General features: G+C 58.9%; 1 protein-coding gene across 2 annotated transcripts; it reads left to right on the forward strand.

Moving 5' to 3' along the window:
- The first annotated feature begins 14,260 nt into the window (after window positions 1–14,260).
- SLC16A1 (solute carrier family 16 member 1) lies at window positions 14,261–19,834 on the forward strand. 2 transcript variants are annotated; one of them, XM_075722412.1, is made up of 4 exons: window positions 14,261–14,477; window positions 17,693–17,836; window positions 18,382–19,250; window positions 19,562–19,834. In XM_075722412.1, exons 1-4 carry the CDS (start codon window positions 14,261–14,263, stop codon window positions 19,832–19,834), a joined length of 1,503 nt encoding a protein of 500 aa, XP_075578527.1. The 2 variants fall into 2 exon arrangements, with proteins under 2 accessions (XP_075578527.1, XP_009479186.2); XM_009480911.2 differs by having other exon boundaries at window positions 18,382–19,245; window positions 19,557–19,834.
- Window positions 19,835–21,968: the final 2,134 nt, after the last annotated feature.

Raw genomic sequence — 21,968 nt, forward strand, 5'->3', positions numbered from 1 at the left:
TGGAGAGCAGCCTGGAGCTCCAGCTTATCCCCGCAGCGATGCTACCCTGAGATCACCGAGCACGCTATCCTCCCAGAAGCAGCCCAGTCACCAAACCCACCAGCAGTGGAAACCGATCCTAAAGATGCATCATGTGGAGAGGGAGAAGCGCTGCAGCCTGTTTGAAGATCAAGAGGCATGGCCACGAATGCCACCAGCCTCTGACAGCTGGGGATCACGCAAGGCAGGCTATGAAACAAGGCGGAAACAGGCTCTCTGGGCAGGGATACAAGGGAAAGTAAAATGCAGGTGAGGCAGTGTTATCGATATATGAAGTTATTTGGTGCAGGATATGGTTAAATTATTTGCAGAGCCCCCACCTTTTCCTTCCCACCCCAAGAACAGGAATAGAGTCATTAAAACAGCATGTTCTGGGACAGCGGCGATCCCATGGGAGAGCTGGACACGGTGAGAAGTACGCCTACCGCCATGGCCTGACCTGGTACCCCCCACCTCTTTCCTCAGGGGTCCCCAGGTCTGCCAGAAAGCTTTTTGAGGAAGATGATCCCAGCATCTGGTGTATGTAGCAGGACAGGATCCCGCGCTGGTCAGACTGGTTTGGGTGACCCCAGCTCAAAGAGGACAGCGGTGCGGCTGGGCTGCAGTTGGGTGTTCATCCACCAGCATCATCCTGAGGATGAGGCCTCTGTGTCACCTACAGCACATGGTGATGCCCCATCCAGGCAGCCTGCACGCGTGCAAAGGCGCAGTCACTCCCTGGGGTGAGATTCGCCTCCCTGCAGAGAACAGAACCCCTCCTGCCAGGGGAAACGTCGGCCCCTTCCCCTGCCTGCGTGGGGGTGCTGACAGCACCTGCTATGGACCCTATAGGATGGGCTGCTTACTTGAGCGGAGGGCCAGCGCTGCCAAGATGCGCTTGTCAGGCGGCCAGCACTCAGGAAACGAGGAAGGAGAGCGTGGAAGGAACGAGTCACTGTGCCGGGAACATATGGGATGGCAATCTGCAGGGAAGGACAGCAACCCCCACACTCCTTGAAGAGCAAGCAGAGACCCTCCCAAGTCCTCACGGAGCAGCGAATTAGCATTGGAAAGTACATCGAACAGCATCACTTTCCCCTGGCTCCAGGGATGGCAAGGGAGGAGGAACAGAGATACTATTTCTTGTGCTAGATAAGCTCCTTGGCAAAAGGCGACACGCTGGTGTACGCTGCAGCACGAGGGACCCACGGAAAGGAGCCAGAGAGCACTCACCCCAGAAGATGGGGAACAGGCACAGTGCAAGGGTCAAGGGAGGACCACAGCGTACGTGGATGTCTCAACATTTGCTATGTGGTCTCCGTGCGGTCAAGGATCCCTTATTTCTAGGCAAGCTAGCCAAGGAGAGCATCCTTCTCCTGGCAGCAAGGATCAGGCGTGACAGCTGCTGGGATGCGGGCTGGAGCCAGGCAGGCGGCACGGCGCAGCCTTGTCTTTCCTAGGCAGGACGCAGAAAAGCCAGGCCAAAGCCAATGAAGCAGGCAAAGTTCTCCACAGAGCACAGTTACCCTCTTCCCATCTAGCAACAGCGGGGCAAGCTTACCTGCTGCCACATGCCTCTGAGTGCCACCACCCCACGCCGTCCTCCTTGACTCCCACTCCCCCCGGGGCTCACGTGGAGGTGGCGGTCACCCTTCGGTCAGGGCTCCTGGGAGACACTACGTGAGACCACCCTCTTTCTGCTGGCCGCACATCATCTCATGCCCCAAATCACTGTATCTGTCTCACCGCTCACTGGTCACACCGTGCCCCTACAACTGATTTTGATAAGGAATTAGCTCCGCTACTGTTAGGTAACACGTATTGGGTGCAATTAGTGTGCTGAGTGAGCGTAAGAAAACCCTAGCTCCTGGTTCCGCCGGCACATGCAGTGTGCCTCTGATGTGGTGACTAGCATCTGCACCCAGGGGGTTTGGGACCACTTTGAGGAGACATGACCTTGCCAGGGGACGGTCTGCGTCCCCGGGGGACGCGTGTGTGAGCCTTACGGCAGGCGGAGCACAGAGCAGCGAAAGGAGCCCCAGTGGGTGAGAAGAAGTGTTGACTGAAATGAGCGTAAAGATGACCACAACTGCAAAGGTTTTCTATGGCCTGTTAGTGGCCATTTTGAACTTCTTATCAGCAAACACGTTCTTCCTAAGACAGTTTATTTTCTAAACAATGATAGAGGCCGTTACACCAACACACCCCTGAACAATGTCGTGCCTTTATCATCCGACGGAGGCAGAACCTGCGTGTTCCCCGAGGTCGGCGCTCCGACGCCTTCTCTTCCCCATCCATTGTCACGGGGTTGCTATGATGCGTAAACTCAAAGCCTGGAAGCTCAGTTAAAGTGAAATGTGAATCCAAAAATTCAGAAAACCTTTTCCCAAAGCCTAGTCAGGAAACTAGGATGGATATCTCAAAAGAACAGACTCTCCCAAGAGATTTCAATAATTCCTGGATTTGGACTCACGTTGTTACTTCTCTTATCAAGCAGGACACGCGTATTCATGACAGATGAGAGGGCTAGACTCTTACACCTGCTAGAGATATTAATTCCAAGAGAAACCAGAGCTAGTGATTTTATTTTAAGATTACTACAGGTCCTTAGTGTTTACAACGGGACACAGAAAACCTGAACTTGAATTGCTCTGCCGTGGCCTCTCTCGCACTCTGGAAGACTTTAAATTTGATTAGTGTCCGCAACAAACGCAGCCAGTAGCAAGACTGCAAGGCTGCTTAGAGTTGCTTTTCAAGGACAGCTTTGTTGCCCAATATCCTGAAACAATATCCTGTTTTGCTCTCAAGAAAAAAATTCCTAATGGGATTAATATTAAATCCGTCTTTTAAAGGAGACAAAAATGCAGCAGCACAGAACAGGAAGGACTCCTTTCCACTTTCCATGAGATGGAGAAACAGCAGCAGCAGCAGCAGTGCTGTCCTACGGCTTCTCGCCTGGCATTCCAGCCCATCGCTGCTCCGGCAGCTCCCTGCTCACCCAGCTCTGCCATCCCTGGCCTCTTGTTTTCTGCATTCCTCTAAAACACGGCCGTGCTCGGGGCATTGCGCAGCAGCGCTGGAGAAAGGACATGCTCTCGGGCTGCTGTGCGGCTTCGTTCGTCCCAGCAGCACTGGGCCTCCTCAAAGGAAACTGGAAGCCCATGTCCCGGCTGGGATCCCCCGGCAGCACTTCCCACCTACCGCTGGCGGCACTTGGCCCAGGCAGCGCAGAGCACTTGATCCTGGTTGGGATGTTGAAGAATGGCAAAGCTAAGTGGCACTTTGATCCCAAATCGCCCTTTTAAATATTATTCATCTTGTTGTCTAAGCAAAATAGAGTGCAGACCTCTCCCTGCTAAGTCACACAGAAGTAGAGGTATCAAGAAAACCTCCCACCCACTCGCTCTTTGGTTTATGGTCTCTTGCCTCAGAAGTGGGTGAATGAGTTTGTTGTAGTCCCCGCTCTTTTGCCGAGCGCACCTGGCCCATTAAGCGCCTTGACATGCACAGAGCACACCCATAAACACGCTCGCTGCGACGGCGAGGAGCGGTGGTTTCCTTTGACATGAAAGGGCTCGCACCTCCCCTGCAGCTGCTCCGCTCTCCATCTGCGGAGTGTCACTGCTTTTTCCCTCCTTTCCCTCTCTTGGCTCTGCGTTGAACTACAGCACGCTTCTTTCGGCCCTAAAACAAATTAGAGCATTAGACACGCAACCCAGAAGACAATTAGTGTCATTAGGCTGCCGGAGGAGAGAGCAGCTCAGGAAAAACATCCGCAGGTAATCGTCGCTTTGCGCAGCGTTCGGTACCCGTGGGGAACGGAGCGTGCTCGGCGCGTGGTTCCACAGGCAGTTTTGCATCTAGAGGGCGAGGAGCTCTGCTTGGGATGCGGACACGGGTTCAGCAAGGGCCTGGTCCGCGCACCGAGGCGCTGGGCACACCGAGCCCGGGCCTGTTTGCTGCCGCAGAAAAGAATCGCGAGGGGAACGCCAAGGGCATCCAGCTCGTCCCCAGCCCTCGCCGCCCGGCTGCTCGGGGCACCGGGCCGCGGCCGGCCGGAGCGGGGGCTGCGCGGGGGTTGCTCCCCCCGAAACGCAGCTACGGCAGGGACATCCCGCGTGGGCAGCGCGCGTCCCTTCGTGGAAAAGCAGGGAGCCAGCCCAGGCTGGCAGCGGGCGGGGGCTTGGGAGGCCCGGGTGCCAGGCGGCCGCGGAGCCCACGGGCTTTAATAACGCCCCGCAGGGCGCCCTGCCGCGGGGGCGAGGGCCCGGGGGAGCGGCAGCGCGTGGAGGCGACCCCGGCCCAGCCGCAGGGCGTGGCGGGGGCGCCCTGTGCCCCCCCCCCCGCCACCCGCGGGCGGAGCTCCCGCACGGAGCCGCTGTGCGGGACGAGTCCCCGCGGCGAGGCTGCGCCCTGCCACGTCCCGGCTGCACCCGCCGCGGCCTCCCGCCCGCCGCCGGCGGAACCGGCCCGAAACGCCGCGCCCGGCCGCCACCGGGGGCCCGCGGGCACGCGGGGGGGGGGGGCCCGCGGCGGGCCGGGGTCCGCTCCGCTCCCGGCGGGAGGGTACGTGCCGGGGCGCACGGCTGGGCTGGGCTCCGCCGCCGTCGCGGGGGGCGGCGGGGGCCCCGCGTGGGCCGCCGTGGCGGCGCGCACGTGGCGCGGCGGGGGGCGGCGCTGGCGGAGGCCCGGCCCGGCCCCCGCCCCCCGGGGCCCCTCCGCCCTTATAGCGGCGGGGGCGGGGGCGGCCGCACTCGGCCGGCGGCGGCACGCGCAGGTAGGGCCCGGCGCCGCGGCGGCAGCGGCCCACGTGGCGGGGGGGCGTGGGGGGGCCGTGCCGTGCCGTGCCGTGCCGTCGCGGCGGGTCTCGGCTCCGCGGCCGGTCGTGCGTGGGCGCAGCCGGGCCGCGCTATTTCCCGCCGGCGGCGCTTGGCCGGGCCGGGGGCGCCGCTCCGGGCCCTCGGGGGTGCGCGGCGGGGCCGTGTTTTGTCCCCGCTCCCTGCCCGGAGGGGCCCCGTGTGCGTGGGGTCTCACCGCGTGCTCGGGGCTCCCCCGCCGGCAGCAGCGGCCCGGGGCCGGGTCCCGCCGCGCCCGCACCGCGCCCTTGTCCCGGTGGCCGCTCTCGGTCCCGGGGGGGGGGGGGGGGGATGTCTCCCGGTGGCCGCGCTCGGCCCGCGGCGGGGGGGTCTCCCGGTGACCGCGCTCGGCCCGTGGGGGGGGTCCCGGTGACCGCGCTCGGCCCGGGGAGGGGGGGGTCCCGGCCGGGGGGTCCCGGCTGCCCGCGGGGCCGGGGGGGTGGGGGGGGGATGCGCGGCCTCCGTGGGCTGCGGGGGGCCCCGCCCCGCTGGGCCCCTCGTCCCTCCGCCGTGGCCCGCTGGAGGGGTCCCGCTGGGCCGGCGGGGACGGGGCGCGGGGGCCCGGCTGCCCTTGACCGCCCCGCCCGCCGCAGGCCCGGCCGGGCCTTTCCCAGGGGCTGCGCGGGAGGGTCCGGCCGCGCCGTCTTGCGGGTGCCCGATAGCGGTGGGGTGCAGGGGGTAGCGGTGATTAAAGCCGGTTCCTGGCCCCCGATAAGAGAGGGGGGGGCTCCGGGGAGGCTGCTCGGCCGAGGCCCTCGGGAGCCGCGCGTCCTGCGAGCGCGGGTGGGCCCGCGATGCGGGGGGTGGGAGGGGGCTGTCCCCTTCCCCGCCGGGCAGCGCTGGTGCCGAGCGCTGCTGGGGTCCCCTGCGAGTGCCTGGGGACGGCTCCGAGCCGCGGCTCCGCGCTCGGCTGCCCGCGGGTTCCCTCCGACAGGCGCCCGGGAGCCGGGAAACGGGCGTCGGGCGCTTGAGGGCCCGCGGGCGGGCGGGCCCCTGGGTCCTCCCCGCACCGCCAGCTGCTGCTGGGGCCGGCGCCGGCCGCGCCCGCAGGACCGCGCTGGAGCCCCGGGAGAGGCACCTCCTAACGCGCCCGTTTGCGGAGCTCGGGGAGGCTGCGCCCACCGCGGCCCCCGCCAGCGGCGCACGAGGCGTAGGCCCGCCCCGAGGTGCGAAGGCGGCTGCCGCCCACCGGCGAGGGTGGGCAGCGGGAGGTGGAGCTCGCTGGCACGGGGCGCGTGCTCGCCTTCGGCAGCGCGGGGCCGTCGAAGCGCTCCCGGAGCTGGCGGCTCCCGCAAAGCTTCCCTGCGGCTGGGGTCCCGGGGACCGCTCCGTGCCCAGCCCGGGGGCCTGCGGGAGGCGTTTGCAGTCCCAGGGCGAGGTGCTCGGGGAGCCGAGGCGGCAGCTGGGGTCCCGTGGAGGGTGAGCGGACCCCGGCAGACGGTGCTGCCGGGGTGCTTCACCCAGGGTGGGCGTCCCAGCTCGGGCCGGGGTCCCGCGGGCAAGGGATGTGCAAACGTGTCACGACAGGGTGAGCAGTGCTTGCGGGATTGGGAGTTGACCTGAGGAAAGGGGATGAGCATGAACTGGAGGATCGCAAGGAAATGGTGGATTAACCTGTAGCTGCAGTGGGAGAGGTGGGATTTGTGCCTTTCCCTGTGACAGCAAATTGCCTGAGTGCTGCACAGCCCCCTTTGCTGCGCTCCCACCCTGCCCTGCGGGGTCGGGCACTTTGCACAAGGGTTACTGGTGTTCTTGGGCTTTAAGTTTCTTCTGAGGAAAAAAGATGGGGTTTTTTTAGTTGCATCACAAGAAACCTGAAATCTAATGGTGTACTGGTTTTGTGCTTTTCTGTGAGCCTTAAGCCTTTTTGTGGTGCACAAGCATCCTATTTTCATGCTAAGTGAGGTAATTTAGTGCTGGCTGATTCTCCCGGGTGTCTGCTCTGAGTGGTTTTTGGCTGTGCCTAGAAGGAAAGGAGCAGGGCTGAGAAATGGGCCAGGGCACGGAATAGCTGGTGTGTGCTGGGGGTGGGGGGCAGACTGGGGTCCAGGGGTAGAGAAACCCCCAGAGCTCCTTTTGGGTGGTTTTGTGAGGAGGGGCTTTCTCAATCTCGGGTTAAGCACCGAGGTGATGGATCTCTTAATTACAAAGAAGTGTTCTGCTAGTGTACTGCAAATGTCCCTACCCCAAAGTCACAGAGGTGACTGGGCGGGTCCAGGCCCGCAGAAGGTGTGAAGCATCCTCCCTTGCCAGGAGGTGGCTCCTGAAAAAGGTGCGAATGGTTGCGTGTGCCTTCTGTGGGCTCCCATCTCGCACAATTGGCCCGATCTATCTGGCAGTTAGGGTGGAAAATACCCAGTGACTTGCACGCTATTATTTTACATATCCTTTATGAGGAGTTGAAAAGCTGCACGTAGGCTAAGGGAGGTGAGTTGCATCCCATTAAGCACCACAGCACTAATCTCATTGTTGCACTTTTATGGCTTTTCCTATTTCCTTCTGTGGAATCGGCCTATAACAGCGACTCTTAAGAAAGTGAGCCTTAAGAAAGTGAGCCTCTCACCAGTGGTGTCCGTATGGCTCGCCTTCAAATGCGCCCTTAAAGCTGCTGCAGTGCAGTTGTACTGTAGCCAAGGAAAGTTCATGTGGGGCTGCAGTGAATTCCTGAAGCAGCAGTCACCTGGGTGCTGCTGGGTCGTCCCTGAGAGTCTCCCATCTCCATCCCTGCACTGCCTCTGCCCTGGATTTTAATGAAGGGATAATACGGCGGTGGCTGGGAGCAAAGGCAGCTCGGACTCCCGCTCCTAGGGAAGAGAGCGGCAGCTACATTTTGACTGATGGCTGTGACTTTTGGGAGTTTTGCAGCCTCCTGCTGCCCCGCTCTGCCGTGAAACCTGGAGCGGCCGCGTCCCTGGCTGGCAGTGCGGGTGTCTAATGAAGGAATGCCGATGCTATTCGGTACCGCATTTTTCTCATTCTGAGGATTTCCTGGCAGGCATGGGGTGTCCCAGGAGCGTTCCTGAGCACTGCTGGTGCGGGGAGGGTTGGCTCTGCTCCCTAGCAGAGCACGGCTTGTGCTCGGGGTGGGACTGTGGAACCCTGCGCAGGGGCTCAGAGCCCCCATCCCCTCCTGAGATGGGGGGCTCGGCTGGCGGGGGGCTGACAGCCGGTGCTGTGGGAAGCCCTTCCCCTAGGGACAGGGGCATGAGCGGAGCCTGGGGCTGTATTGCCAGCAGTGCCTTTGCTCTGTCCCCGGTGCCTCTGAGCTGGAGGGATGGTACCTTGTACTCTAAGGGCGGCACTTCTTAAGCTTGTGCCTTTTGGGTGAGTCCCTTCAAACCTGCCTGTGAAACTCCCCAGCAAAGCTGAGCCTTTCCGCAGCCCTGCAGCTCCCCAGGGTGAAGCGCTGGCAGGGCTGGGTTGGCAGTGAGGGGGGCAGCTGCCAGCCCCTGCTGCCCAGGGATGGGCCGTCCTCTCATGGGGCCGGTTGGAGGGGGGCTCTGGGTGCTGCAGCTGTGGCTGAAGCCAATGTGAGCCCAGAGGATGCCCGTAAGAGCTGCTTCACGTAATGTTCTTGCAACCTGCCTGCAAAACTCTCTGGGTCCGCCCACAGGGGCTCCAGGAGAGCTGTGGCCACAGCTGGGCTCCGATACAGAAATAAGCCAGGCTTTCTGCCTTGATCTTGTTGATAGCTTGCTTAAGCTTGGCTTCACACTTTCTCGTACCACTAAGACGCTTGGTCCTTGCTCAGACGGGCTGAGCATCACTGGTGCTAATAACTGAGCACGGCAGCCCAGGATGGGAGCTTGTCTGATATCTGTCTGGTAGGCAGAAATAGCTGCCCGTCTTCCTGTTTGGTTGGTTGTTCCCTTGCAAAGCTCCTGACAAACCATCCCAACATCCCGCTTCACAAGGCAGCTCACAGCCTTTCACAGCCCGTGCACCGCAGCTGCTCTGCTGGGAGCCATCCCTGGGTGGCCGGGGGGCTCTGTCTGCCCGACAGACCCGTGGTGGGTGTCCAGGGAAGGGCTCTAGCCATGCCCCGGGAGCGCTGGCCACCGGCGGGGTGAGTGGGCCGCTCCATGCCTCTGCAGGCTGGGGCTCGCGCCGGCGGCGCGGTGCAGCTGGGAGCGGGAGGAGGGCAGCTGCCAATGCCGCCTCTGCCAGCGCGGCCGCTGCGCCCTGTGGCGTCTGCCTGTCTGCCTGCCCAGGTTAGCTCACCGGGCTGGCAGACCGGGGCACGTCTGAGGGTGCGCTGGCCATCCCCGGTGGGGAGAGGTGCTGAGCGGGCCGCGCCGCTTCTGGCAAAAACCTTGAGCTTGCCCATGCGGGCTGCCGGCCTTGAGCAAACCCTGCCCGTGCTGCTGACCTCGCCTCACCCTGCGAGCAAACGCTGTGGCGGAGCAGGACCTCAATTGACTATTGTCTTGGTGCAGAGCTCTTGCAAGCGCTGGGGAGTCACGTAGGCCATGTGCCGCCAGGTTAAACCCTGGCTGTGGGTGCTCGCTGGAATTACAGCTCCGCTTAATGCTATAAACCTGCTTAAAACTGGCGAAAGTGGTGTCTCATTAGCTCATAACAATCTCTATTTCATCTTGCTTCTGGCCAGAAAAAGGCCACATTTGAAGGCTGTGAACAGCTCGCGGTTGCCAGCACCTCCATTTCCCCAGCAGTAAGTATGAGATCTCAGTTTAGTTTTGAGGACCAGAAGGGGATGCCCAGGGCCTACCGGCTCCCCACGTGGACAAATGTCCCACAGGGGTGGCTATGGCCCCGTGCTATCCCACTGCGCGTCGAGCGCTGAAAGAGCCGAGCCCGTTGCTGTGAACTGAGTTTGGGAGGCTGGGGTGGGGAGGGGTAGGTGTGTTTCGGGCCCTTGTTTGGATAATGCTTTGGGACGGGGCTGGTGGGGACAGGTGCTCGCCAGGCTCCTGGGGAGCAGCGTGCCTCCCGCATCCGTCCCTCCTGCTGGGGGCTCAAGGTGGGAGCCCCCTTGGGACGCGGGGTCTGGTGCTGCTGGCAAGGGGCAGCTTTGAGCCCGTCCTGCCTGGCCTGGGTGTTCCAGTGCTGGTGTTTGCTGGGTCCAGCTGACAAAGGCACGAGGAGCCCAAACGGCTGTTGTACAGCAGGGGTGTCCCTGGCGATCTTGCTGCTGCAGTCCCGCTCCAGGCATTGCCGTGTCCCTCTCTGGAGCCGGGAGAGCGCAGGAGGAGCAGATGGCAGGGAGCGGAGGCAGCCTGCCCACAGCGGCGCTGGGACGAGCTGCTGTGAACTTCACGCCTGCCGAGGAGGAGCGTGCCCAGGTGCCAGGCGAGCCTCTGCCTGCGGTGGCACAGGGCAGCCCTGCCAGCCTGCGCAGGCTCCCGGGCGGCGATGGGCTGCGGAGCAGAAGCTGGGGCTCTGCTGCCTGCCCTGCAGCCCAGCGGGGAAGCCTGCCCTTCTCCAGCCTTGGCTCTGCCAGCCGCTCGGAGCGCCCTGCTCCGTGGGAAAGGTTTTGCCAGCTCGCACGGCAGCAAATGCCAGGTGAGCGTACACCCGGAGTAGGAAAGCCTTGAGCTGGAGGGATGTGCGATGGGAGGCAGAGGTGCGCGGTGGCCGGGCATGGCCCCCTGCGTGGGCGGGGGACGTCCCTCTTCCACCCTGAAAAGGAGCGCTGTGAGGACACTTTCGTAAAGGGTTTGCCCCAGAAATATTTTGCGGCATTTGCAGCACTTCATAAATGTGAGCCTCTGTCTCTCCACTCTGGAGTCCTGCCAATCTGGGCTTTTAAAAGTGCAGCAATTTGCCGCATTATGTAACTAAAAGTCTTGAAACCTTCCTGTTCCAGGCCTCTCCAGAGAAGGGATAACAGTGCTTGTGCATAGGACCTAGGAGATGGAAAGGCTTTTACGCTTCTGCCGGATCCGTTTCCAGACGATACAGTCCTCGTTGCCTAAGTAGCCTCAACTTGTGCTCTCACCATTGCTGTGCAGAGGAGGGTTGCTGTAGGCTACCCATTCCTGTGGATTAGTCAAGACATTTATGGGGAGCAGATGCGATACTTGCAGTCATTACTTGGTCTCATCAGTCTTAATTACTGCGAATATGGTTATTTTATTTCCTAATAGGGCAAACTGTAGCTGGCTGCCTGGCAGCTGTGAATTTGATTTCCAAACACGTCTTACATGTTGCAGCTCTTCCAAAACAGAGCTGTAAATGTCATAACTATGTTCAGGGTGTTTTTTTTTCCTTTTCGCAAAGGGGAGGGAAGCTTTCCAATTGAACTGGCTGCCTTACATGTGCTTTTTTTTTTTCCCCTCTCGTTTGAAACTACTTCTGTCTGTGTGGGGGAAAGGAGGAAATCGGCAAGAAGCCTTAACGCAGTTGAAGGAAGAGCTTTCTAAAACTGGCCTTACTTAATAAGGATCTTCAATGAGTTAGGGAAAAATGTTGTGGCATGCAGAACTCATCATGTAAACCCTCTGGCGTCAGGCTTTGGGAATCTTGCTTCATGGTCTCAAACTGTGTTCAGTTCAGGGCTTTTCACTGTGGCTCAGCAATGCAAGAGAGGTCATGTCTAACCCGCCAAAAGTCTTCTCTTTTATAGAGAGATGCCACCTGAGCACCCACAGGAGGAGGAATGCTGCTCTCGGGGAAAGAAGAAATAGGTGAACCAAGCCACAGTAATTTCGGTGCAGTCGATCTCCTTGGGAGTGGTGGAAGAATTAAACCTGTGTCTCGGGAGCAAAAGGGAAAAATCCCCAACACCTCATCAGCACCTCCCAGCTTTTGCTTTGGATAGCTTTAACTGCCAGTAGTTTTAATTAGCGCTAACAAGTAGATTGTATTCCTTGCTGGTAGCTTTTATTGCCAACACCCGGTAGTCTCATCTTTTGAAAATGTTTCAGGCAAGTCAGTGTAGCTAGATGATGCTTTAAAGTTCACTGAATGCTCTGAAAGCTCAGTATGACTCAAAGCAAGAGGTGGCTGGAAACTCCAGTGTGCAGCCTGTGTGGGGAAGTGATGTTAAGCAAAACCCAGTGTTCATACCGGCTTTTCAGAAAGAGCATGACAGGCGCTGCTCCCCATTCCGAAGGTCCAAAGGTACGTGGTGAGCCTCTGCAGAGCCTGGCACTTTCTTCCCCGACTGCCGGTGCCAGGCTGGTGCGCTGGCTCCGGGCTCTGCCTGCAGCCGGACGCCGCCGGCGCGGGCTCGGCCTGGTGTCGAACGGGCTGCTCGGCACGGCTGTGGGCCCCGGGGTCTGAGAGAGGAAACCGGCTCCTGGGCATAGTTCAGCCGCGGACGTGCCCAGGGCAGCGTCTTGTAAATGATTCCTTTGTTGGAGCGGCCGGGTGGCTCGGATCTGCTCGTGATGGTCATGTGTCACACTGGCTGGGACACAGGAAAATATCCTGCCAGTGAAAAAATCGGTGTCTGGGTTGTGCTAAACCAGTCTTAGCAGCTTACAGAATCCAGCCTCTCGTGCTTTGCTTCCTCTTGCTCCGTGCGCGTCCAAGGCATCACCTAAGCGTGTCCGGGTGTCGGGTGGCTGTGGCGAGCGCCGTGCTGTATCGGGTAACTTTGCTGCCTGCGCCTCTGGTGCTGCAGAGGCTCCCGGTGGCTTGGGGCCACTGGCTGCACTTCAGCCAGGATGCCTGGATCCCGGCCTCGGATGTGCACCAAAGTGACACGGAGCGAGCAAAAGAAGGCGGGCACCCACGGTACTGTGGTGTGCCGAGGGCATGAGGGGATGTGTCAGGTAGGCGCTGGTATGTCAGCAGCCGTGGATGAGATGGTAATCGCTGTGAGCCTGAACGGATGTGCGCTATAAATAGGAGGTTGCACCTCTGTGAGCCAGCATGCAGCTTTGAAGTTGTCACTGCACCTGGCGTGACAGGGCAGAGCTCTGGAGAAAGCTCTCCCGCTCGAGGGTGGCTTTTTCTTGCAGTGGAAACCTGAGCAGCAGAGCAGAGAACGGCAGAGTGAGGGGTGGGCTCTGGCAAAGGAGCCCGAAGTGCCCCCCTTGGCTGATGGTGCTTAATATGGGTGGTGGTGGGGTGTCTCTGGCTGCAAGGCCAGGGAGGGCCATGGGGCATCAGAAGATGTCTCCTAAAATCTGCGGGGGCACACAGGAGTTTTGGGGACTGTAACAATTCCTGTTGCTTTGCATATTGTAAACCACACTTGTAAGCAGCTGCTCTGGTTGCGTTTCCTCCCTGGGATGGCTTGTGCTGCTCTCTGCTGCCTGAAGCAGCCTTATTTTTTGAGTAACCACCGCTCCAGGGTTTGATCCAGCCATGCAGCAGCTGCAGCACGGGGAAGGCGTGAGCAGCCTGACCCTGCCAGTCTCCGCGTTGCTCCGAATCAGCCTCTCTCTGCTCGGCCTCTAAGGGAATTCCACACTTCAGCAAGCATGGATGACACTTCCCCATTTATTTTGTTTCTAATCCCTTCTGGTTTTGAGCCTTTAAGGTGAACTGTTTTTACGCTTGGATACTTTGAAACCCGCTGTAGCCTTTTCAGCAGGGGAGGAGGGGTTGGGCGCAGCTGGGCCGGGGGTGCCCTGCTGGGGCCAAGCCCCCCGGGAGCCGGGCTCTGCCGGGGCTGCTCCGGGCGGACCCACCTCCCCTTGGCTCCCCGGGCGGCGCTGGCAGCGTGCGGGAGCCTTCCCTGGTCACCGCTCAGGCTAAGCTTAGCGGCAGCCCGCGTCCTTCGGGGCTGGTGGGTGTGCTCTGACACCTGCCTGCCTGCTCTTCCATAGAAACGGAGGTGTCCTGGCTTGTGCACGTGGACTTATTTTCCCTGCTGTGTTTCTGTTTAATAATCTGGGTGTGCTGCTTCTGCTCTGGGTGGCCTGGGGCTTCCCAAGATTTTTGTGGCGCGCCAGGGCGGTGCTGGGATCGCGTTCCTGGAGAAGCTGCAGGGACTCTGCCCCAAGCAGGCGAGCCCCGACCAGACCAGCCGCTGCCCTGCTCAACCCTCCGCAGGTCCAGCCCTGTGCTCTCGGTAGCCCTGCCTGCTTCACCGCTGTGCCCCGGCTGCTGCTGGCGAGGGCATTGCCTGCCCCTTTCGGCTTGGGGCAGGGTATTGTGTCTTAAATTTGTTGCTTATAAATACCTGCTGGCCAGGGCTCTTAAAGGCCAGCCACAATCTGAGCACGTGTTTTGGGGTGGCCTTATGAGGCCAGCATGCTGGTGAGCCCCAAGTGCTCGCCTCTCGGATCAGCTCTCCCGGAGGTGGCCCGGGGCACTGGTGCCATGCCAGCCTTGTGAGCAGGGCTTGAGCCGTGCTGTGGCCTGTTGCATGCCAGGGAGCGGGGAGGCAGCCGTTTGCGTTCAGCTGAAGCAATACTTTGTTCTTTGCAGATCTTTGAACCCCATCTGGGTCATCGCCAAGTTGGTTCAAGATGCCACCGGCCATCGGAGGCCCTGTGGGATACACTCCTCCTGAAGGAGGATGGGGATGGGCCGTGGTCATCGGAGCCTTCATCTCCATTGGGTTTTCCTATGCCTTCCCCAAATCCATCACAGTGTTCTTCAAAGAGATTGAGGTCATCTTCAATGCGTCCAGCAGCAAAGTCTCATGGATCTCTTCCATCATGCTGGCTGTTATGTATGCAGGAGGTAAGTGGACTGGAGGCAGCAGTACACATGCTCGTGCGTTCCACTACAGGATGCGGCTCTCCTGCTGGGTCTGGTTCGCACCTTGCTGTAGTGACAACAATCAAAACTTTGCTAAAAGTTGGAATTCTCTCCTTATGCGAGAGCAAAACTTCCCTTAGCGAGCTTGCTTGAAGGAGGTTGCTCAAAAAGTTCTATTTAATGCCCAGAATGCAAAAACCGGGTTAATCTGTCCTCCTCTGCAAAGCTGTAAGTAAAGTCTTTCCGGGGAATTACGACTTGTGTAATTCTGCCCTTGTCCCTGTTACAGCACGTTGCAGATGCTGTGTCTGCTTCCAGCGCCTGCCCGAAGGCCAGGGGAGCCGCTGTGCCATGCGTAGGAGCCCAGCTCAGGGGGTCTCTTTCTTTTAGATAAGACATCGGGTTTTGGGGTTGTTTTTATTCAGCAAACAGTGGCTGTATCTAGGGTTCTGTCCCCAGTTTCTGGTCAGCTCTGATGGCTCAGCTGTGCTCTGGAGTGCACTGAAACCTGGTGCTGCTTGTTCTTCCTCGCTGGTGCTGAGCAGCGCCGTAGGCAGCGTGTGCTGTTTGAGAGTGGCAGTGTGTACTGGAAGTACACAGACATGAGCAGAATAAAGCAAAACTACTTAAACTGAAGCAGCTCCCCTCCTCCATCCTTCAGAAACTGCTTCTTGGAGTATTTTAATCCCCAGGCTGTGTGCTTTATGCTTGTCTTTAACTGGTGAGGAGCAGGCGGAGTGCTCCCTGCAGGGTGATGCGCTCCCGGCTCTCTCCTTGCCGATCTCAAACCCCGGAGTCTCGTACCCGCCTGCAAATGCAGCTTTGCACAGGGTCGCTTGGCTGAAAGAAACTCTTATTGGGAGCCTGCTGTTGTGTCCACTTCAGAGGCAAATCGGCGCTTGTACCGCTGCCATTCCCAGCTGGCGAACTGCCCACGTCCTCGTTGCATTTGTGCATCAAAAGGAGCTGACATCAGCGCCTGGCTAAGCACGAGGCTTTTCCTTTGGGGGAACAGGCATGGCTTTGTCCTTGCTCAGCTAGTGAAGCGACCAGCACATTTCCCTGCCCCGGTGTTATAACAAGCTTGTAAACCATGTAACTGCCTTAATGAGACTCAATCTGGGCCGTTCCTCCTCTCCTAATAGCTCAGAGCTGGTCCCTCTGGGTGCCCCAGGAGCGGCACTGCCTGGAGCTGCCCGGCAGTGGGGCTGAGAGCTCCCTCCTCCAGTCCTGGGGTCGTCCCCTGTCCCCCTCCCTCCCTGCTGGCGCTGTCTCTCCCGCTCCCCTTGAACTGTTGCCATTAAATCCCAGCAGCTTGCCAGTCTTGAACCGCTTGCCTGTAAGCCGGTGGCAGGGATGCTAAAGGTACCCCCCACCTGCCCAGGTGCATCCCCTGGCTGCTGGAGCATGGGAACGTGCTGCTGGCCCACTCGCTCGTTCCAGGGCTCCTGCAGCCTGCCCCCACGGTCTGAATTGCGCTGGAGCGGTCACAGTGCGTATCCTATTCTCCCTGTCCCCCGGGGCACCTTCCCGTAGGAACTGCATGCTTGCTTGGAGACAAAAAAAGTAGCTCATGCTCTGGCAAAAGGTCCTGGGCTGACGGTATCGTGCAGAGCTGGGGCAGCTCCTGTCCTGGGTGGGGTGGGGGTGGCGGAACAGCATGTCCTGCAGGCCCATGCAGCTGCCCTGTGCAATCACCATCGGGGTACGTGGATGTAATGATCTCAAATGCCCCTTTCTCAGCTCCGCATTAGGATTAGGGAGGACTCAGGTTCCATTACTTAAGGCTTTTTTGACAGCATGAATAGTCAAAATAGATCAGGTAGCATTCGGTCAGAAATGCTTCATGTGAATCTATAAAATAGGAGTGAGTGTGAATTCTTTTTTTTTTTCTTTTAATTAAAAAAAAGAGAGGGGAATTGCCACCAGGGTACACAATGCTGCCCAGCCAGGAGGCTTCTTGCTAGCTGCCCTTGGAGCCTGCCGCTCCCGGCTGGATTTCCGGGAGGAAAGGCTGCTGCTGCCTTTAGACCCTGGCCAGGGGCAGCACATTTGAGTTCAAGGTACAGGTTTTACAAAGTGCTGAGCTCTCTGCGGGGAAGCGTGTGGGGCTTGGGGTGATGCGGCAGACCCCCCGCTGCCTCTCACGGGATCGGGGCTGTGGCCCCTTCCCAACTGCCGGTGGCATCAGGCTGTAGCCGCTGGCGTGGGCTCCTCTGGTGAGCACGTGGGCACCACGCCGGCTGCGGAGAGCGGGGGGCTGCGGGGCTGGGGGCAGCCTCTGCGGCAGCAGGGCTTCTGTAAACTTCTCCAGGCTTTGTTTAAACTGGGCAGAAAGGTCAAGTAGCATCTGAGGACCCATGAATAACATGTTGACAACATTGCTATCTGTTAATGGCAAAACTAGGTCTGTTAATATTCAATGGATGTTCATTCAGTTTACTTAAATACATTTTAGTATCTGTAGAGCATGCTTTGCAGTATCTAATCGCTGTTTGCTTTGGATTAAAGCTCCTGATAATGAAGCACTTAATAGGTGGGGGGGGCAGAGCAATTGGGCTCTTCCTACTATAGAGGTAGCAGTGAAAACAGAAGCACCCCTTCTCGCTGGGGCAGCACAGTGCTGCTCCTCCTGCGAGCCCTCGGGAGCTTCACCTGCGCCCATCGAAGCTGCTTGTTCACAGCTCTGGTCTCCATCAGAAACCTCTCGCTGGAGGTGGGCAGTTGCCGCACACTTGCGTTGCTGCTGAGACCCCAGCCCGTGGTGGGCAGGGCAGCGCACCCGGAGCAGAGCACTGCATGGGGCGGGTGGCTTCACCCTGTCCCAAACCCCTGTCCCTGGGGGTGGCTGGTGCCCTGGCAGCTCCTGGCTTAGCCCACCGAAGGCGGCTTGCTCAGAGAAGTCCCTGGTTTCGGCAGCCCTAAACAGCCTCTGGCGCTCAGCAGAAGCTGCAGCGTGCCGGCACTGGCTGGAGGCTCGCTTTTCCAGCTGGGGCCCTGCGTGTGCTCTAACCAAAAGTCACTCTTATCTCGACCTCCTGTCCTTTCCCCTTAACCCAGTTCCCTCGCTGGGTGAAGTGTCACTGTGCAAAAGCTGGAAGTATGTGGCAATAAACCTCCTGTGTGCTTGCGTGCATCTGTCTTGTCTCTCGTGCAAAGATAGCTCATCTCTGGACACTTCATCTTTGACTTCCTAGGTCCCATCAGCAGCATCCTGGTGAACAAGTACGGCAGCCGGCCCATCATGATCGCTGGCGGCTGCCTCTCCGGGTGCGGGTTGATTGCAGCCTCTTTCTGCAACACGGTGGAGGAGCTCTACTTCTGTGTTGGGGTTGTAGGGGGTAAGTGATGGCTCTGCACTGAAGGGGCTGCAATGGAGGTAAGGCCTCTCCTGAGGCAGCAAGAGGAGCAACTTAAACCCAGTCATTATTAGGGAATGTCTATGGTGAATTTGCACAAATCCTGATTCCTGTTACGTATTCTAATAAGAGATGGCCCCAGTGACATGATGTGGGGGGACCATATTAGTGACTGTACACGGGACCAGTATTTGGTACTGAGAATAGAGAGCACCTGTTGCTCCTGCCCTGGGTTAGGGTTGTGCCCCGCCAGTCGACGTAAGGTTTGTTATGAGCTGGGGCGGTTCTCCCCTTCTGGCTCCCGAATTCCTGCGCGTGGCTTTGCTGCTGCCCTGGCACCTCCTCCCAAGTCGGCAGCAGGGGCTGAGTGCTGCTTGTGCAGTCGGGATGTTAATACAGCCGAAACAGCTGTGAAACCCCCAGAACTGAACCCCCACGCTCCTGCTTGTCCCGCCAGCCCTTCTGCCGGTGCTGCTGGCTTGTGGGGGTGGCCGAGCTCTGAGACCCTTCTCTCTCCTCTCCTTCAGGCCTTGGACTTGCATTTAACTTGAACCCAGCCTTAACCATGATCGGCAAGTACTTCTTCAAGAGGCGTCCCCTGGCTAACGGGCTGGCAATGGCGGGCAGCCCCGTGTTCCTCTCCACCCTGGCACCTGTGAACCAGCTCTTCTTTGGCATATTTGGCTGGCGCGGCAGCTTCCTCATCCTTGGCGGTCTCCTGCTGAACTGCTGCGTCGCCGGATCCCTGATGCGGCCCATAGGCCCCAAGCCAGATCAGCTGAAGAAGGAGGCTGCCAAGGAGGTGCTGCAGGAGGCTGGGAAGGCGGTGAAAAAAGACGATGGTGACACCAGCACAGACCTCATCGGCGGGAAGACCAAGAAACAGAAGAGCACATTTTTCCAGACAATCAACAAGTTTTTGGACCTGTCCCTGTTCACGCACAGGGGCTTCCTGCTCTATCTGTCGGGCAACGTGATCATGTTCTTCGGGCTGTTCACTCCCCTGGTCTTCCTCAGCAATTACGCGAAGAGCAAGAAGATTGCTAACGAGTCTGCAGCCTTTCTACTCTCCATCCTGGCCTTCGTAGACATGGTGGCCAGGCCTTCCATGGGACTGGTGGCAAACACCAAGTGGATCAGACCCAGAGTCCAGTATTTCTTTGCCATCTCTGTGATTTACAATGGGGTGTGCCACCTCCTGGCCCCCATGTCCACCACCTACGCTGGCTTCTGCATTTATGCCGGCTTCTTTGGCTTTGCCTTCGGCTGGCTGAGCTCAGTCCTGTTTGAGACGCTGATGGACCTGGTGGGAGCGCAGCGGTTCTCCAGCGCCGTTGGCCTGGTGACCATCGTGGAGTGCTGCCCCGTGCTTCTGGGACCCCCTCTGCTAGGTAGGGTGTGCTGTGCCCGGGGAGCTCTGCCTGGCCTCGCTGAGCGGTGGCGGGTCCCCCCGAGCTGTGGGCAGCCCTCAGCGCTGGGGCAGGGGCGAGGGGGCAAGCACTGGCCCTGAGGCTGCCCCAGCATCTGGGGGATCGCTGAGGAAGTGGGGTCTGAGCCCCTGGCACAGGCTGAGGGAGCAGGGGATGGAGGAATAAAGGCCTGAAGCTGAGGGTGATGGGCTTGGGGTGCTCTTGGGAACACCTCCACAACCTGGAGCAGTTCTGGGGGTATCTTGCTAAGCTGTGCCCTCTCTGTCCCTCAGGGAAGCTCAACGACATATACGGTGACTACAAGTACACGTACTGGGCCTGCGGGGTTATCCTCATCGTCTCCGGGATCTACCTCTTCATCGGGATGGGCATCAACTACCGCCTGGTGGCAAAGGAGCAGAAGGTGGAGGAGAAGGCGAGGAACGAAGGGAAGGAGGAGGAGACAAACATTGACGAAACTGAGAAGCAGAAAGAGGCAAACAACGACGTGGCCCCCTCGCCTCAGAAGAGCGCGGAGGATGGCATCAAAGAGGAGGAGAGCCACATGTGAGGGACCGGTCTCAATCCCGGAGTGTCGGGGAAGCGCCGCTGCCCTGGCGCGGTGGCTGGGGCAGTGCTCCGCTGGCGCTGGGCAGCTGTGAGAAGTGTTTAAACCAGGTGTTCATTTTTAACCGGGCTCTGAATTGTCTTTCCATCTGTGTTCAACAAAGGTAACAGGGCTACACACGCAGTATCCTCGTGTGTCGGGGGGCAGGGGGGCTTTTTATAGTCGGGCTTTTTAACAGTAACATGAATGTACTAATACGTGCCTTACAGTCTTCATATCTAGCTGAATCTGGACGAGCCTTAACTCTAAACTGTGCTTTAGCTCTGTATTCTGCTTGGGGGGTGTGTGTGTGAGCGTGCGTGTGTTTTGGGGAGTTTTGTTGTTAAAAAGCCATAAAAAGCAGGATACTGGATTTGTTGAAGCACGATGGCCTTCAGGGCTGGCCCCGGATGAATGCTGCTTCACACGCTTCTTACCGCAGGCCCTCCGCGGAGGGGGAGATCCGGGCACGGGGCGGGGTGGTCTTTGGCTCCTGTGCCGGGTGCCTTCTGGCTCTGTAGGTGGTCTTTTAGGTATGTTTTGAAAACACTTTAGCTACTGTAGTTCTTTAAAATCCCTCTTTTGTAGTTGTGCTCTCACGGGATATTCGGGTTGGAGAAGGATGGCTGCGGCTCAGGCTGGGCAGCGTCGCCCGCTCCGGGGCCGTGGCAGCCCCGTGCACCCGGCTGCAGCCGAGCCCTCCGTGGGGAGGGATGGGGTCCCCCTGCCCCCCGCCCCTGCCCTGGCACTGCCTCTTCTCAGACCAGCGCTGGGCGATGCGAAACGGGTGCGAACGTGGGGGCTTGGCTGGGGGTGCCGGGTCAGGGCGCCGGCCTCGGTTTCCCCGCGGGGCAGGTGCCTACCGGAGCATCCCTGGGCTGATCAGTCCCACCCAGACGGGTGTTTCGGGTGCCTGGCCCCGGGCAGAGCAGAGGGGCCGGGTGGGGTGGGTGGAGACGCTGCATCCCTGAGACAGGCCGCCTGCTTTTGCTCTTTTATCTCTTAGAGAAACCTCTTTTACTTGCTTCTGTTCAACTGAGATCTTAAGGCAGTGGATGCCTAACCACTCACATCTAGGACATGTAAGGAGGAGGAAAGAATTTGTATGTATTTATTTTTTATTTTTAGTGCTGGAAAATATCTCAGCGTACGTGGAGCAAGTTAATGGCTCTCAAGTTCTAGTAAATGTTGATCAGAAATCATGTAAGAGGCTGAGGGTTTGAGGGTTTGGTTTGTTTTTTGGGTTTGTTTGGTTTTTTTTTTTTTTTTTTCAAATAAACTTGGGTTTTTTTTACTGTTTACCCATCAAATGTTGGACTTCTTTCCTAGAATCACATTTCTGTGTGCCAGACAAACATGTATTTTGGGTCAGTTTTGGGGAGAGGTGAGTGGGGCTGTGGCAGAGCCTGGGTCTCCACTGCTGCTCCAGCACCCCAGGGCTCCTGATGAGGGGTCCCACCGACTGTGGAAGGTGCTCCCCATCGAGATGCCCCTTCCCTGCCTCTTCTCGCCTCCTCAGCCGCAAGAGGAGGCTTTGGTTGGGGTTTGGGATGGCCACAACCGAGTCTCCCCATGCACTCCGCTTTTAGAAACATTTCTGTTCCCCTGCCTGTCTTTACAGGTGGCCTCTAAAAAGCCTTGAGATCCCTCTTTATTGCGAGGAGGATGGACACACACTTAAATGTCTGTTTCGCCAGTGACAGGCGGACAGACAGACTGTCCTGCTGTCTGTCCGTCCCCATTGCCTCGCTCAGCAAGCCGAGCCGCTGTGCGCAGCCCAGGGGCATCCTGCCTGCGGGCCTGGCACTGGCGGTGCTGAAACCAAACCGGGGGGTGAGCGAAGGTCTTCATGCCTGAGCTGCCCCGGGGTCCCCGGAGCCCCTGGCAGGGTCAGGCCCTGCACTATGGCCGCTCTCCTTGTGCTCCCTCAGCTGTGGGGCCACTTTGGGCTTCATTTTGGTCCAAATCTCACAGAAAGCAGGCCAGGGTGTTTTCATACTGTAGAGTAACTTTATAAAGCCAACAGAGTATTTTGTACAAAAGGATTTTGTTGTACAGTGCTGAGCTGTGATACTGTAAAGCCAAGTAACTGTATTTT

The sequence above is a fragment of the Pelecanus crispus genome, chromosome 17, assembly GCF_030463565.1.
Source record: "Pelecanus crispus isolate bPelCri1 chromosome 17, bPelCri1.pri, whole genome shotgun sequence".
Classification (NCBI taxonomy): Eukaryota; Metazoa; Chordata; class Aves; order Pelecaniformes; family Pelecanidae; genus Pelecanus; species Pelecanus crispus.